The sequence below is a fragment of the Centrocercus urophasianus genome, unplaced genomic scaffold (assembly GCF_019232065.1).
Source record: "Centrocercus urophasianus isolate 14NV4802_14NV808 unplaced genomic scaffold, USGS_Curo_1.0 seq_10, whole genome shotgun sequence".
Taxonomy (NCBI): domain Eukaryota; kingdom Metazoa; phylum Chordata; class Aves; order Galliformes; family Phasianidae; genus Centrocercus; species Centrocercus urophasianus.
Genome location: NW_024884142.1, coordinates 70,542,994 through 70,556,085, shown reverse-complemented (window position 1 = coordinate 70,556,085; position 13,092 = coordinate 70,542,994). Strand labels below are relative to the sequence as shown.

General features: G+C 36.7%; 1 protein-coding gene across 4 annotated transcripts in view; it reads right to left on the bottom strand.

The window, feature by feature from the left end:
- The window catches only part of SPAST (spastin), a 32,138-nt gene that overhangs the window by 1,595 nt on the left and 17,451 nt on the right, over positions 1–13,092 (bottom strand). For all 4 annotated transcript variants that reach the window (XM_042815376.1, XM_042815385.1, XM_042815361.1 and 1 more), the window contains 11 exons: positions 12,564–12,697; positions 12,179–12,272; positions 10,665–10,739; positions 8,970–9,041; positions 8,385–8,460; positions 7,730–7,821; positions 6,385–6,464; positions 5,570–5,612; positions 4,864–4,943; positions 1,944–2,014; positions 1,104–1,144 (listed from right to left, as the gene is read on the bottom strand). In XM_042815376.1, the coding sequence (XP_042671310.1) occupies positions 1,104–1,144; positions 1,944–2,014; positions 4,864–4,943; positions 5,570–5,612; positions 6,385–6,464; positions 7,730–7,821; positions 8,385–8,460; positions 8,970–9,041; positions 10,665–10,739; positions 12,179–12,272; positions 12,564–12,697 (858 nt within the window). The remainder of the gene's footprint in view (positions 1–1,103; positions 1,145–1,943; positions 2,015–4,863; positions 4,944–5,569; positions 5,613–6,384; positions 6,465–7,729; positions 7,822–8,384; positions 8,461–8,969; positions 9,042–10,664; positions 10,740–12,178; positions 12,273–12,563; positions 12,698–13,092) is intronic.

Sequence of the window (13,092 nt, the reverse complement as noted above, 5' to 3'; positions counted from 1 at the left end):
TGACTGTTTCCTATTCCACTAGGTGGTGCAAGTCAGTGCACATCAGGACACAAGACTGATTAAAGTGTACAATGTGAGATTTTCAAAACATTCAAAGTGTACTTTTGTGCCCCAGGAGAATAAGGCACCAAAGGTCCTCCATGCCCAAAAAAAAGATGAACAACTAATGTATTCAAGATCACAGCAGGCTGTCAGCCAAGGAAATCTTATCATCTCCCTTCTCTGATTCAAACACATGCCTTTCAGTTTGTTGAGAACATGGTAAGTGGGCCTTTCCTCATTAGAGATATGTCCAGACACAGTGGTAGGTAGGCAAAGAGTGTGTAAGAGCAGTCACATCATCAAATACGTATTAACACTACAAATGGTGCTCATCCTCCAGGTTTCATTGGGACTAGAGTTTATAGGCTACTGGAAGTAAACTTGCACTTACAGTAAAGTCACACTGATGTTTTCTAGTTCCCAGAAAAAAACCATTTTCAGCTGACTGTAGCTCTGATATCTAAGGCCGAAATAGCAAGCAATGGGCGTTTCATAGTTTTCCCTACATAACACTGATTTCCAAGTACTTTTGAGTAGAAGACTTTTTAAAGAGCCAATTTCTTCCTTTTCATTTAGGTTTAGAGATTTAAAATTGCTCAGAGGTTCTTCTTAAAATGACTTGTTTTATGTAAAGATTAAAAAAAAAGCATTTTGTACAATACTTCTGGGAAGTTTTGGAGAGAGCAACACTGAAAAAAATAACAAAAGCCAGGTCTCTGATGTCATCTGAGAGGTATCATGAAGTTCCAGCTCAATGTAAGGGAAAAGACAGGATAATCTGCTGAAAATAACAATATTGGAGATCAACTAGGAGAAAAAGAGGCACTCAAACTTGATAACCAAGCCACACAAACAACCTTTGATATCTCAGGGTAGATGTTTCTTCCCAATCGCAGCCTTAAAGAGCCTTCTTAAGTAAGGAAGTAATCACAAAGATGTAACAGCCAAGAAAAAAAACACTTGTGTTTTGTATGATACTAGGCATAAGCAGAGAGGCATAAAAAGTTTCTGCTGAGCATGTATTCCATTGAAAAGGGAAAACAATTGCTGGAACAGCATACCTCACTGGCAGACATGTTCTTCACTTGCTCTGGTTTTAATTCTGTGAAAATAAAGAAAGATCACTGAGTTCTGTACAAAAGCCTACTTCTTCTGACAATTAAAACATACTAACACGTACTTTTAATTGGACCACCACAAACAAGATGCGTGCCTATCTGCCACAACATAATTTTCCTTAAGGAAAAGTACATGGTGGTGTTTTTCTCTTCCTTCCCTTTCTTCCCATTGAACATCCATACTGCTCCCAAAGTGACTCATTACAGATACAGTACAAGATGTTAGCAGAACTACATCCTTCCTCAAAAAGGGAAGCATCCAAGTATAACAGCTGCCTTCCACCATTTTATTCTTAGGACCTACAGCCTTCTGTACCAGCAGAACACACACAGTTCTCAGCAAAGAAAAGTACTATCAGCCAAGAATACAGAAATAAATCAGGTAGACACCTAACACTGCATCTCACTGCATACAGTTCTAGTGGGAACTCATCAATTCAGTAGCCCTTCTCATTTTACAGTTCTCTTCTCAAAGTACTGTTATGGTAGCAACACAGTACACAAACTTTTTGCTCTGAAAATCTCTGTACAAAGAATGTAGGTGAGATCAGCAAGGCTGACAATTTTTTTTTTAATGTTTTATTTGGAAGCCAGGATCAGGTGGAAGAAATAATTTCTGTGATCTCTTCTCAACATGGACTCGCATGTGAAGCGATCTGCCAAAGTAAAATTTGTGTATATAAATGCATGCACTAATTTAACCACTCTAGATAAACATCTTCAACTTCTTCAAGGGTAGTGCATTTTTTTAGAAGCCTAAACATAAAAGCTGTGCAAGCTTACCTCGGATAGGACCCAATGCTGCATCCTTTGCTAATGCAGTTAAATCACTTCCAGAGTATCCATCTGTCATTCTTTAAAAAAAAAAAAAACAAAAAAAAAAAAAGGGGGGGGAAGAGGAAAGGAAGGGAAGAGGAGAAAAAGTGCTTCAAAACATCTTGTTTAATTACACATGGTTAAGACATTATTTGATCAGAAGAAATACTATTTTAATGTTGTCCTCCAAATTTAATAAACTAGTAGCGCATTCAGTGTAACTGATTATATGCAATCTCTTCCAGATAAATTTTAGGCACAGATATTCAAATTCTGCCTAAAATGCAAGGAAAAGCAAGATGACAGCAACCACTTAAGACTTGTTGATGAAAACAGAAGTCAAGCTTCTATTATGAGAACATCTTACTGCTAGTTTGTCATCATTTAATTCAACTGTCTCATAACCCAGTATAATGAGAATCCAATACCACATAAAATCTATGATTTGACAATCAATCTTCTGAGTAAAACAATATGCATTTTTAGTTAATATTGGTGCCAAAGGGCAAAAGCAAATATTTCTAAAAGCCCAATAACAGTATATGGTTTTGAAAATGACAGTTCCAAAGTATGCTCCTTATGAAAAGCCTCAGGAACAACTGACCAGTGGATACCAAGGAGTAAATCGATCTACTAATTCAGTAGAGTAACTCCAAGTCTTTAAAGCAATACGTCTTCGTTTAGCAAGTTACAGTGCAGAGTTATTTCTGGTGGAGTGCCTTTCTCCCATATTTGAGACTATACTCTAAAAGTAATTGGCAAGTAACTCGGAATTTGCAGTCTTTTCTTTTCATGCAAGGTAACAGTTTAATATTTTGAAGAATAAACCTCCCCACTGAACTGGGAAGCTGCAGATACTGCTAACATAAGTAAGAAGTTACCTAAAAATGATTTCAATACGAAAAACTCACCCAACTGTAGAGCTGAAGCTGGCTATAACAAGCAGCCAAAACCAACACAGGTTCATGGACAGAAAGTCATATCTCACTAACTTAATATCCTTTTATGACAGTTTTGTCCACCTTTATGAATGGAGGGAAAGCCGCAAACAGGATTTTTTTTTTATCAGAAGCAATAGTTTTTGATACTGGGTCTCACAGTATCCTTCTGGGCAAAATGTCTAGCTGTATACCATACAAGTACACAATACAAGGAATGAATAATAGGCCAACAGGATGTGCTCAAAGGGTTGTGGTAAATAAGGTACTATCAGGCTAGCCAGTCACTAGTGGTTTTCCTTTTATGGCTTATACTTCTTAACGATTTGGGGGTTTTTTGCCTGCTTACTTTTTAAATCAATAACCTGGACTACTCAATTTCTGGACACTGGAGTTGAGTGCAGACAATACTAAAATAGGAAGAGCCACTGATTCCTTTCAGAGCAGAGAGACCTTAGAGCCATTTTAATTTAAGGGATACATGAAACTTAAAAGAGCAAATCCTGGATTCAGCACCTGGGACAGCACAATCCTGAATACCTTGAAGGCCAAGGGACTGAAGGACAGACCTGCAGAAATTCTCAGGTTGTTTGTTAGTAAACTCAGTATGAGTCAACAGTATACCCTGACAGCCAAAAGGACCAACTGTATTCTCAGTGTTTGCACAGCACAGCTAACCAGACAAAAGAAATGTTCAGTATAAGTGAAACAGTCATTACTTTAAGAATGAGGTGCAGTTTTGGTGTCACAAATTAAAAAGGATATGAAGATATTAGGATGTGTCTGAAGGAAACAAAAACAGTGAAAGGTCTAAAGGGGAAGATGAGGAGCAGCTAAAGTCCTGTTGTTTTTTTTAATTCCAATTTCTTCTGAAGCAAAAATATATGGCAGTCGGAACACAGAGGGCACTTTTATAAAAGACTGAACTCTCATAAAAAAAGGGCATGCTTCATTTCCATTTCTAATTCGGTGCATAAACTGGTAGTTAGAGTTCAAATTGCTTCCTTCTTCTTTCACTTAGCCACTACTGTAGCCTAAGTATGGCCTAAGCTAGCATCCTAATTTCTGTAACATTAAGAGGTTGAAAAACCATAACATTCCAGAGCGTACTTGCCTCCTTCGTACCACCACAAACAGAAGCAAGACAGAAAGGCATCCACTTAAATATTTCAGGTCTCACAATTGGTTTTCACTCCCTTCCTGCCTAAGTCACTTTACCCAGTTTGCCTTCCTTCACAACCTTTACACTATCTGAAGATGGAAAATAGCACTATTGTGTCAGTATTAATGACTAAAAAAAAAAAAAAAAAAAAACCAAAAACAAAAACCAGCAACAACTTTGTTTCATAGTAAGAGCGCTTAGCTCTGATTTTTTTCAAACAAACATGAAATTTGAAAAGCACAAAATTACTCAGTACTTGTTCTGTTATGTTGGTAATATTTTCAATAATCCTAGCAACAGAACGAAAGAAAACTTGCTTGTGATTTGAAATGCATAACAAATGCAAAACGGGTACTGATTTTTTACATTATGGATGAGAATTAGACTGATGGGGGGAGAGGAGATCAGTGGAGAGAAGCATCTCCATCACTTCTCAGAAATAAAAGTATTGATGAGCATGTTTCAACAACAAAAACCCAGTTATGTAGTGTAGGGGTGGAAAAAAAAAGTATATACATGAATGGATACAGAATAGAGAGATATATATATATATATATAGATAGATAGATATATGTATATATATATATGAATGGATACAGAATCATAAAAGGAAAACAATTTCCTATCCTCTTACTGAAGAACATCTTCCCAGAATGCACACATCGCATTCTCAGTTAGTACTGTCACTTTCTGAAGATCAGTGTCAGACAAATTAAGAGCGAATAAAACAGCATGAATGAATTTAGTAGATGAGTATATTTACTCAGTATAGTTACAAAATACTTACCTTGCTAGCTGTGCCAACTCTTTTTGGGTCAACGGACTTCCTTGTTTGCTTAGAAGATTCTTTAGCAAAACCAATCTCGTCTGAAAAGATGATACATTTATCATGTGTAAAACTGGCTTTTTTCATGGTACACTTAAATTTTATTACAATAACAAAAGTACGTGTTCATTGGGCTAGCTTTTGTGCTTCACTGACTTAAATTTGCCTGTAGTGCTTTTGTGATTAGAGTGTACAAAATAATCTCTTCAGAGAAAGAGAGAGGGATTTGCTAATAGTAAGAACAAGGATCACACTGGCTCTAAAGATGCACACAATACCATGTTAGAATCCTCACCAAAAGTCCTAATCTGCTACTCAACTGAAAATAGCACATTAAGAAAGTTACCTTTATCTTCTGCAATAAATACTCTCTCCTGCCAACCAAACCTGCTCCTGCAAGCCCTAAATCAGACTTGTCCATGCCTGCCAGTATGTAAGCAACATCTCACTAATACTGAGTAACTACTACTAAATTTGCTGGTAGCAAGCATAAAAATGCAACAGCTTAAGCTAGTTGCCAGAATTAAAGCACAGTTTATGGGGCCAGGCTGGGCCAGAAATTAAATCACCAAACTGCAATCATCCAGGGCAAGTTAATTTTTTGAGGCTTCTGTTTTTGATTCAAAGAAAATATATCTCAAAGAAAATCATGGAAACCAATACTTACTTCCTCATTTGGTAAAGATACATATACCCGTTTGGTGAACCGTCTAGAAAAAAAACACATAAATACACATATGCTTTTCTGGTTTTCTATTGTATATGGATCTAACAGCTTGATAGATATCAAGATTTCACTTCCATCATCTAATTCTAGGAAGCAGAACTCTAGGTTTAAAAGCAAAACAACAAAATCAACATGCATGAGCTGCTGGTGTCACCTTACTCCTGCTGAGGTCATGAAACTCCTCCCAAAGAGGAAACACTCAAGAAGTAAAAACATCACTGACTCTCACTAACAACAATGCATCTCTTCAGTACACACAAAAGGTCTCTGGAATTTTTAAAAATGCAATTTATTTGTTCAGACAGTGCTGACACACTTATTTTGCTCAGTCAAGAGTGAATAGACAAGCAAACACGAAAGCTTTTAGCTAAAAAAAGGCCTATGGCAAATCTACAGCAAAATCTTCAACTGCAGGGAACATCAGAAGTCAAATATTCACAGAGAGTAAGTACTAGATTTCATTCATCAAATTTCTTCTTCAAGCTCCAAATAAAAAAAAGCAGGGTGAGAGATGCAAAAAAGTTACAAAATACTGACTTGGTTTTAAGAGGCACTGCTGCTTTAGACAACTCTAATTGTCATGCTTGTACAGTTGTATCCCAAAAGAGAAGAGGCACCTCTGAGAAGCTAAATTTATTCTTGTCAAACAACTTTGCCTAATTAGTAAAAATTTACAATCAAGAAACTAAGCAGCAAAACCAGCTGTTCATAACAAGCATCCCATGATCACACTCATAAAAGAGACATTCTGATACCTGAGAACAGCATCATCAAGCTCCTGTGGCCTGTTTGTTGCTCCCATCACAAGTATTCTGTCCTCTCCAGAAGACTGCACCTATACAACGTAGACATGCAAGACAGTTTTCAGTATACACATTTCAGTTATAAAAACTTGCCACTGATTCACTGCACCAACAGGATTTTGCTGTATGTCTTTTTTTTTTTTAATGCAGTTAGCTTTCATATTTATCTAAAGAAAGTTTTAAATTCAAGGGAAAAAAAAGTCAGCACAAGACAAAGTGCTCAAGTTCTTTGCTAAGTGAGCCCAAAACAATCCACCAAAGTACTGTGTAATAAAGCTCCACCTCAATCTCAAGTCCCTAACTTGAAAATGACATTTGATTTTCTCCTCCTTATTTTAAAAGAAAACCCTGTTTGAATACACCTGGACAGTAATTTCTGTATCTTATTGCCACATTGTACTATTTGTCCTGATTCATCCCACTCTGTACAAGTTTTTCCTAATCTTGTTATGTCTCTCTATACAATTATCTTCTCCTCCTGTACTTCATTATCATTGCTACACAGCTGCAGAAGTATTCCACTGCATTACGAGAAAATGAAGTAAGATTTTTCCATACAAATATCAGTGCTGTGTGACAAAAGCATTCTGACATTCATTTGTGGGTTCCCCAACAACAATGAAATACCCATTTTGTTTTCCTGAATATTACACACATGAGGCTAAATATATTTAACTGCATCTTGTCATCTCTAGGTTATGATACAAACAAAAACCAAACAATAAAAAGCACGCTAACACAAAAATTATTTCTGATTTGTATTTCTGATTGAGTATTTCTGATTTGTCAGAGCTGTGTATACCAATGATCCAAAATAGACTCTCTGAAATTATCATCCCTCAAATCTCACACTTCAACAAAGCACACACTTTGATGAGACAGAATTCTTAAAGACAAGCAAAAAAAACAACAACAAAAAAACAACCAATGCAACAACTCTACTTAAAACCCACTGAATCCTCTTACTTTGCCAGAAACGCATTTCGCCAAAACACACAGTTGCAAACAAAGATTGAATGCTGCCTGACCCTGAAATATCACTCTTTCCTGGTAACAATATTTTTTTGTTCTCACAGCTCCTTTATTAGTGCCAGACTCAATTTCCTAAAGGACAAGAGTATGTAGGTAAAAAATAAAATAGAATTAACAGCAAGAAAAAAAGAAACAAAACACACACTGTCTGTCAAGGTAAGTCCTAGCAGCCAAATCCTATTCGTGTTTCATCTGCAGCTTGTACTGGCACCATGACATTAGCCAACTCACCTAAAATCATGCAATACTTAGGCTAGATACTTACACCATCAAATTCTATTAAGAATTCTGTTTTTAGACGCCTGCTAGCATCATGTTCACCTTCTCGTCTTTCACACAAAAGGCTATCAACTTCATCTAAAAAAGAAATAAAAAAAAGGAAATATGCCTTAGTTTAACATACATTAAAGTCTTCATGTTTGCTTAAATTCTTTTACTAACATAGACTCCAGCAAGGAAGATCAAGTATTTTTTCCTCCTTAAGAGACAGACAGATCTTTTATCTTTAATGTGTAAGCTCAAAAGCTTGTTTATTTTTCTAACTAGGTTCACCATGCTGTGTGTTGCTATTTAAACATTTCATACCACACACAAATGAGAAAAAAAATCCTGCTGGATAATAAACTGTACTTCAGAACAAGCAAAACCTGTTTTCATGCTTGAAGTTAAATACCAAAAAGGACTCTCTCTGTGAAGACTGTACAGCCTGTTATGGTTTTGATGGCACCAATTCCCACTACTAGCACCTCAGTAACAACAATTAACATGTGTTTGGAATTACTGGTTAGCCAGCAGGTCATAATCAAGACATATGCTCTATACTATAGAATTACCCAAAGTATTCTGACTGGTAATTGAAATTTAGAAAGTCAATACGTTTAAAAAGAGTAAAAAAAGGTCAATAACATTTAAGGTCTTACCAATAAAAATTATAGAAGGCTGCAGTTCTCTGGCTACTGCAAATAGAGCACGCACCAATTTCTCACCTTCACCCACCTGAAACAATAACAAACTGTTTTTGGAAGGAATTTAGAAAGCATTTATTACAAGACCCCTAAGATAACAGCTTACAGGAAAAAATGCTGATGAAGTCATACAATGCACTGGTACGTACTCTATTATTATTACTAGTTCAGTATTACATACAGTCATGTTCTTTCCCTTTTAAAAGGAAGGTTCAAACTTATGATCACAATTAAGACATCAGAGATTTTGGTGTTTAAGTTATAAAAGCTTTCTCTACTTTTTCTAAAGGAGGAGAAAACAAATACCACTCATCTCCGTCACAGTCAGTGCCATTCTAAACAGGAAAAATCCAGTGAAATTGTCTTATCACAGGCACAATTTTTTTTTTTCCCCCTTAACTTGTCAAGTTAAGTCTCTGAAGACTTTATATTCACTATAGGGAACCAGTTCACTAAAGAGTTATCAGAAGTTCTGGTCTTTATAAGCCCCAGTCACAGGCATGTGTTTTCTCATTAATGCAGTTTACAGCTAATACTTACGTATTTTGAAGTTAGGCTTGCAGCACTGATATTGAAGAAAGTAGCATTTGATTCTGCAGCAACTGCTTTGGCCTAGGGCAGAAAAAAATACGTTTTTTAAAATGTCACACTGAAGATGCCTCTTTACTTCTGCAGCAATTACTGATGTTCTCCATAGTGATTTGAAAATCCTTACTCCTTCAGAGGGAATACCATGCAAGTGCTAAAGACAACTTACACACAAATCAGAACAGAGAAGCAACAGAACCACTACAGAAGTTTCCAGACTTTCTTATACTTCTCTAATCACAGTATCTCCACAGCCATCTACAATTTGCTCACCAAAGAGCAGCAGTCTCCTGCTCCTTTTAGCGTATCCTAAGTAAGCACTGACAACAATTTCAACTCATTTAGAGAAGCAATTTAGAGTAGCAAGAGTCAAGTCGCCTTAAAATTACATTTTTACCATACTCAGAGTACCTTCTTCATTAACAGTATAACCATATTCAAGAAGTTACTATTACTTGGTTTTACAAGCTTTTTGTGTGCGAGTGGAGTGAGAGTGGTATTGCTTTATTGTTTGTTTTTTTAAATTGATTAGCAATTATATTCAAATAGGTAGAACAGAACAGAAGAGCCCAAGAAAAGTGCCCAGTATTTCCACTAAGGGCTTCACAGGAGATCCAGCTTCATAATCAGCAAAGGCAGCGTGCATCTGCACCACGCCACGTGATTAGGGAGGACGTGCCAAGCTCAGCTGCACTGTCACAATGTTCCCTGGCTGATGCACAGCCATCTCTCCAGCTCCCTGAACCCAGCACATCATAAAACAAGAAGGTGCCAGGCAGCTCTCAAGCTATTGTTGTTTCTCACATAGCATGGAAGGCAAAAAACTTGCTACTGTGCTTCCTCTCCAGTGCAAAAAACTGTCTGCATTTCTTGTATATTTTGATAGAGAACAGAGTGTTTTAATTGCTGCTGCATACAAACGATTAACCATGTTACTTTTCCTCTCTCAGAAAACAAAACTTGGATTTGCTAGTTTAAGATATTACTTGTGATACTGAAGAGAATTCAGTTGATAACAGTTCGGCCTTCCCCACAAAATGAATCATTTTGCATTTCCATATTAAGGCAATACTGCAAGGACTTATCCACGTCATTGTATTGTTTGTTACTACAAAACTCATGTTTATTATTAAAAACCCTTTGCTACTATGGATCTGGAAGTACCCAGTTAAGGGATATTATTCTACTACCCACTGAGCACAACCATTTCAACCTCACTAACATTCCTCTCCAGTCAGGAACACCCTGGTGTAAGTCACAGTGATCTTAATCCAAGCCCTTCAATGTCAACAAAACTCCCCAGTGTTGCAGTGAGTTTTAAATCTTTCAGAAAGTAAAATATACCAAAGAAGTCCAGGAAATTTAATGCATGTACACATACTGCATTTCTACTGCACATAAAGTTGGAGAAGTTCTGGTTCGAGTTCCAACTGCACTGATAGCATAACAGTGACATTACACCCATTAGCTTCCCAGTAAAGCAGAATTTAATTAACTTACACAAAAGGTACTGCTTTAAGAATAGTACAAAATAATGCAACATAGGAGGCCACACAGAACCAAGGAAGTTCAGAAAACCTGAATGCCAGCCACCCCAATGGCTACATTTGAAGCCCACCAACCCAAGTATGCAGAATTTTTCCTCACCAGCATTGTCTTCCCATTTCCTGGTGGGCCAAAGAGCAACAATCCACGTGCAGGAGCTCTAAGTCCTGTAAATAACTTGAAAAATACATAATCATAAGTTTATTTCAAAAAGAAGTTAAGTGTTACAAACAGTAAATATACACTTGGTTAGATCATTACATGGACTCAAGACAGTAATTTCTTTAAACTCTGAATGAGAATTGTTTGTTACACTCCCCCCCCCTTTAATTTTATTAAACACCAAAAGATGTTTCATTGTCTTGCCGGCATTCACAGCCACCATTTAGCTCCTAGAGTAACACACTGCTTTTAACTAACTGTGATGACAAAGGAAAAGCAAGCCATTCAATCTTGGGCAGGGTGAAGGGGAAAGACAGGAAAAAAGATGTGATGATGATTTACCTCTGCAAGAAAATGGTTAAAAATTTAGGAATGGCTCACTGGATAGGACTGGGAGCAACAGTAACAGTGCTACAACTGTACAGATTTTTAGAGAAGTTACATTTCATTACTGCCTTGCCCTAATGCACCTCACTACTTGCTCACACAACAGTCAAACTTCACCACAATCATTCCATGTATAGACATACCATGAAATGAACATAAGAAACATTCTTTGAGACAGAGCAGCTTATCAAGTTTAAAGCATTAATTTCCATTTAAAAACGTGGGTATGTGCACAAGCACATGCACTGTAGGAGAGTTAAAGCAGTGTTCCTATTAACTACATATGAAATATTTTTTTTTTTTTTTAAAGGAAAACCTAGAGATCTGAAAACTATTTAAAATATTACCTATCTCCACCTACCCTCTCAACACACCATTGATAACCTCCTCCATCTCACTCAGCATTGGATTTTTTCCTACACTACAAAATTACTTCAGTTATTATGACAGCAAGCAAATCGACACTTTCCCACAGCATACATCTGTTGTAGTTGTCACATTTTAGCAGGTTCAAAAGTTTCAGAGTTCTAGTCCTGACTTACTCCTTAATTCTACCTTCTAATAATTCCAATAAACAAACAAAATTAATGGTTACAGAGTCACTCACATGTGCACCATGTCTGAAGACCACTGTCAATAGACATTCTTTTCCATAATATCCATCATTAGAAATGGCTGCCAGTTTCTGTAGGATGGCCAACCAACATGCATTTCCTCTATTTCATTACAAGAAGCATTTTGTTTCTGCTTAACTCTATCAGTTCTGGGCTTTGTCCTCTACATCTCCACACATAGCTATAACTATTTGCAACAGTCAGTTTCACTAATTTTCAGGCTCCCACCTCAATCCCTTTATCCTACCTATGTTGACTAACCAAAAGGTGAAAATTCATCACAATATTCTAACACATATGAACATGCAGACACTTCTCCCAGGAAGGCTGTCATCAAATAGCTACGGATAACTATCTTACTCAACACTGACAGGGTATCAGAATCCCCACTTCACGTGTGAAGCACAATTCATTTCTTTGACTCTGCCACAGCGATAACACCAAACTGCTTACCTCAGGTCTAAGAGAAGGAAGGATAACAATTTCTTGCAAAGCTTGTTTAGCCAGTTCCTGCCCTGCGATATCATCAAATTTGACAGCTGGCCCACTAACAAAGAAACAGAATACTAATTAGTCTAACAATGAGAGATTCTTTTTCAGCTGCAGCTGACTAATTAAACATATTCGACCATGAAGAACTACTTCGAGAAAATCTACAACTTATACTGCTACACATTTCAAGAAATAGGCATTTTTTTTAAATGAGTATTCCTTGTTTTGCTAAGGTAACAAGGAAACAACAAACATGTATTACTAGTTCTCATTCTGAGAGCACAAAGATTTTTTGAATGAAAAACTGGCTTTCTGCAGCAAAAAGCCTACTTTTCTTCAAACTTACCTATCAACAATTTCATTCAGGATAAGATTAGCAAGATTACTGTCCACATTCCTAAATATTTTCATGTCTTTCTTCTTTCGAGCAGCAGGGGTAGGAGTAGAAGGCTTATTTGTTCTGCTATTTTTGGGAGCAGCCTAGAGAGGAAGAAGAACATAAAATGCCTTGATACCTTTTACACTGTTACAGGTACTAAATATCTACAAACACTAGTGCTGTCATGCTTAAACATATATGTCATAATATGTTCTACTCTATTATGTGGGAGTAGCATGACAAAGTGAGAAAATAAGGAGGGAAAGGCAGGATATATTGCAAAAGAAACACAGCATTTTTCTGCCTTAATAGTACAGAACTTACTTTTGTATTCCAATCACAATTTAGAAATAATTTGCTTTTCAGACTGGTTGCAATATGGAACCAGAATCTTTAAGGTTCCTTCCAATCCAAGCCATTCTATGATTTAATACAATCAAGTATATATGTTTAGGAGAAGGAAAATGTAGGGATAAAATCTACAGTTCTGGAGTAG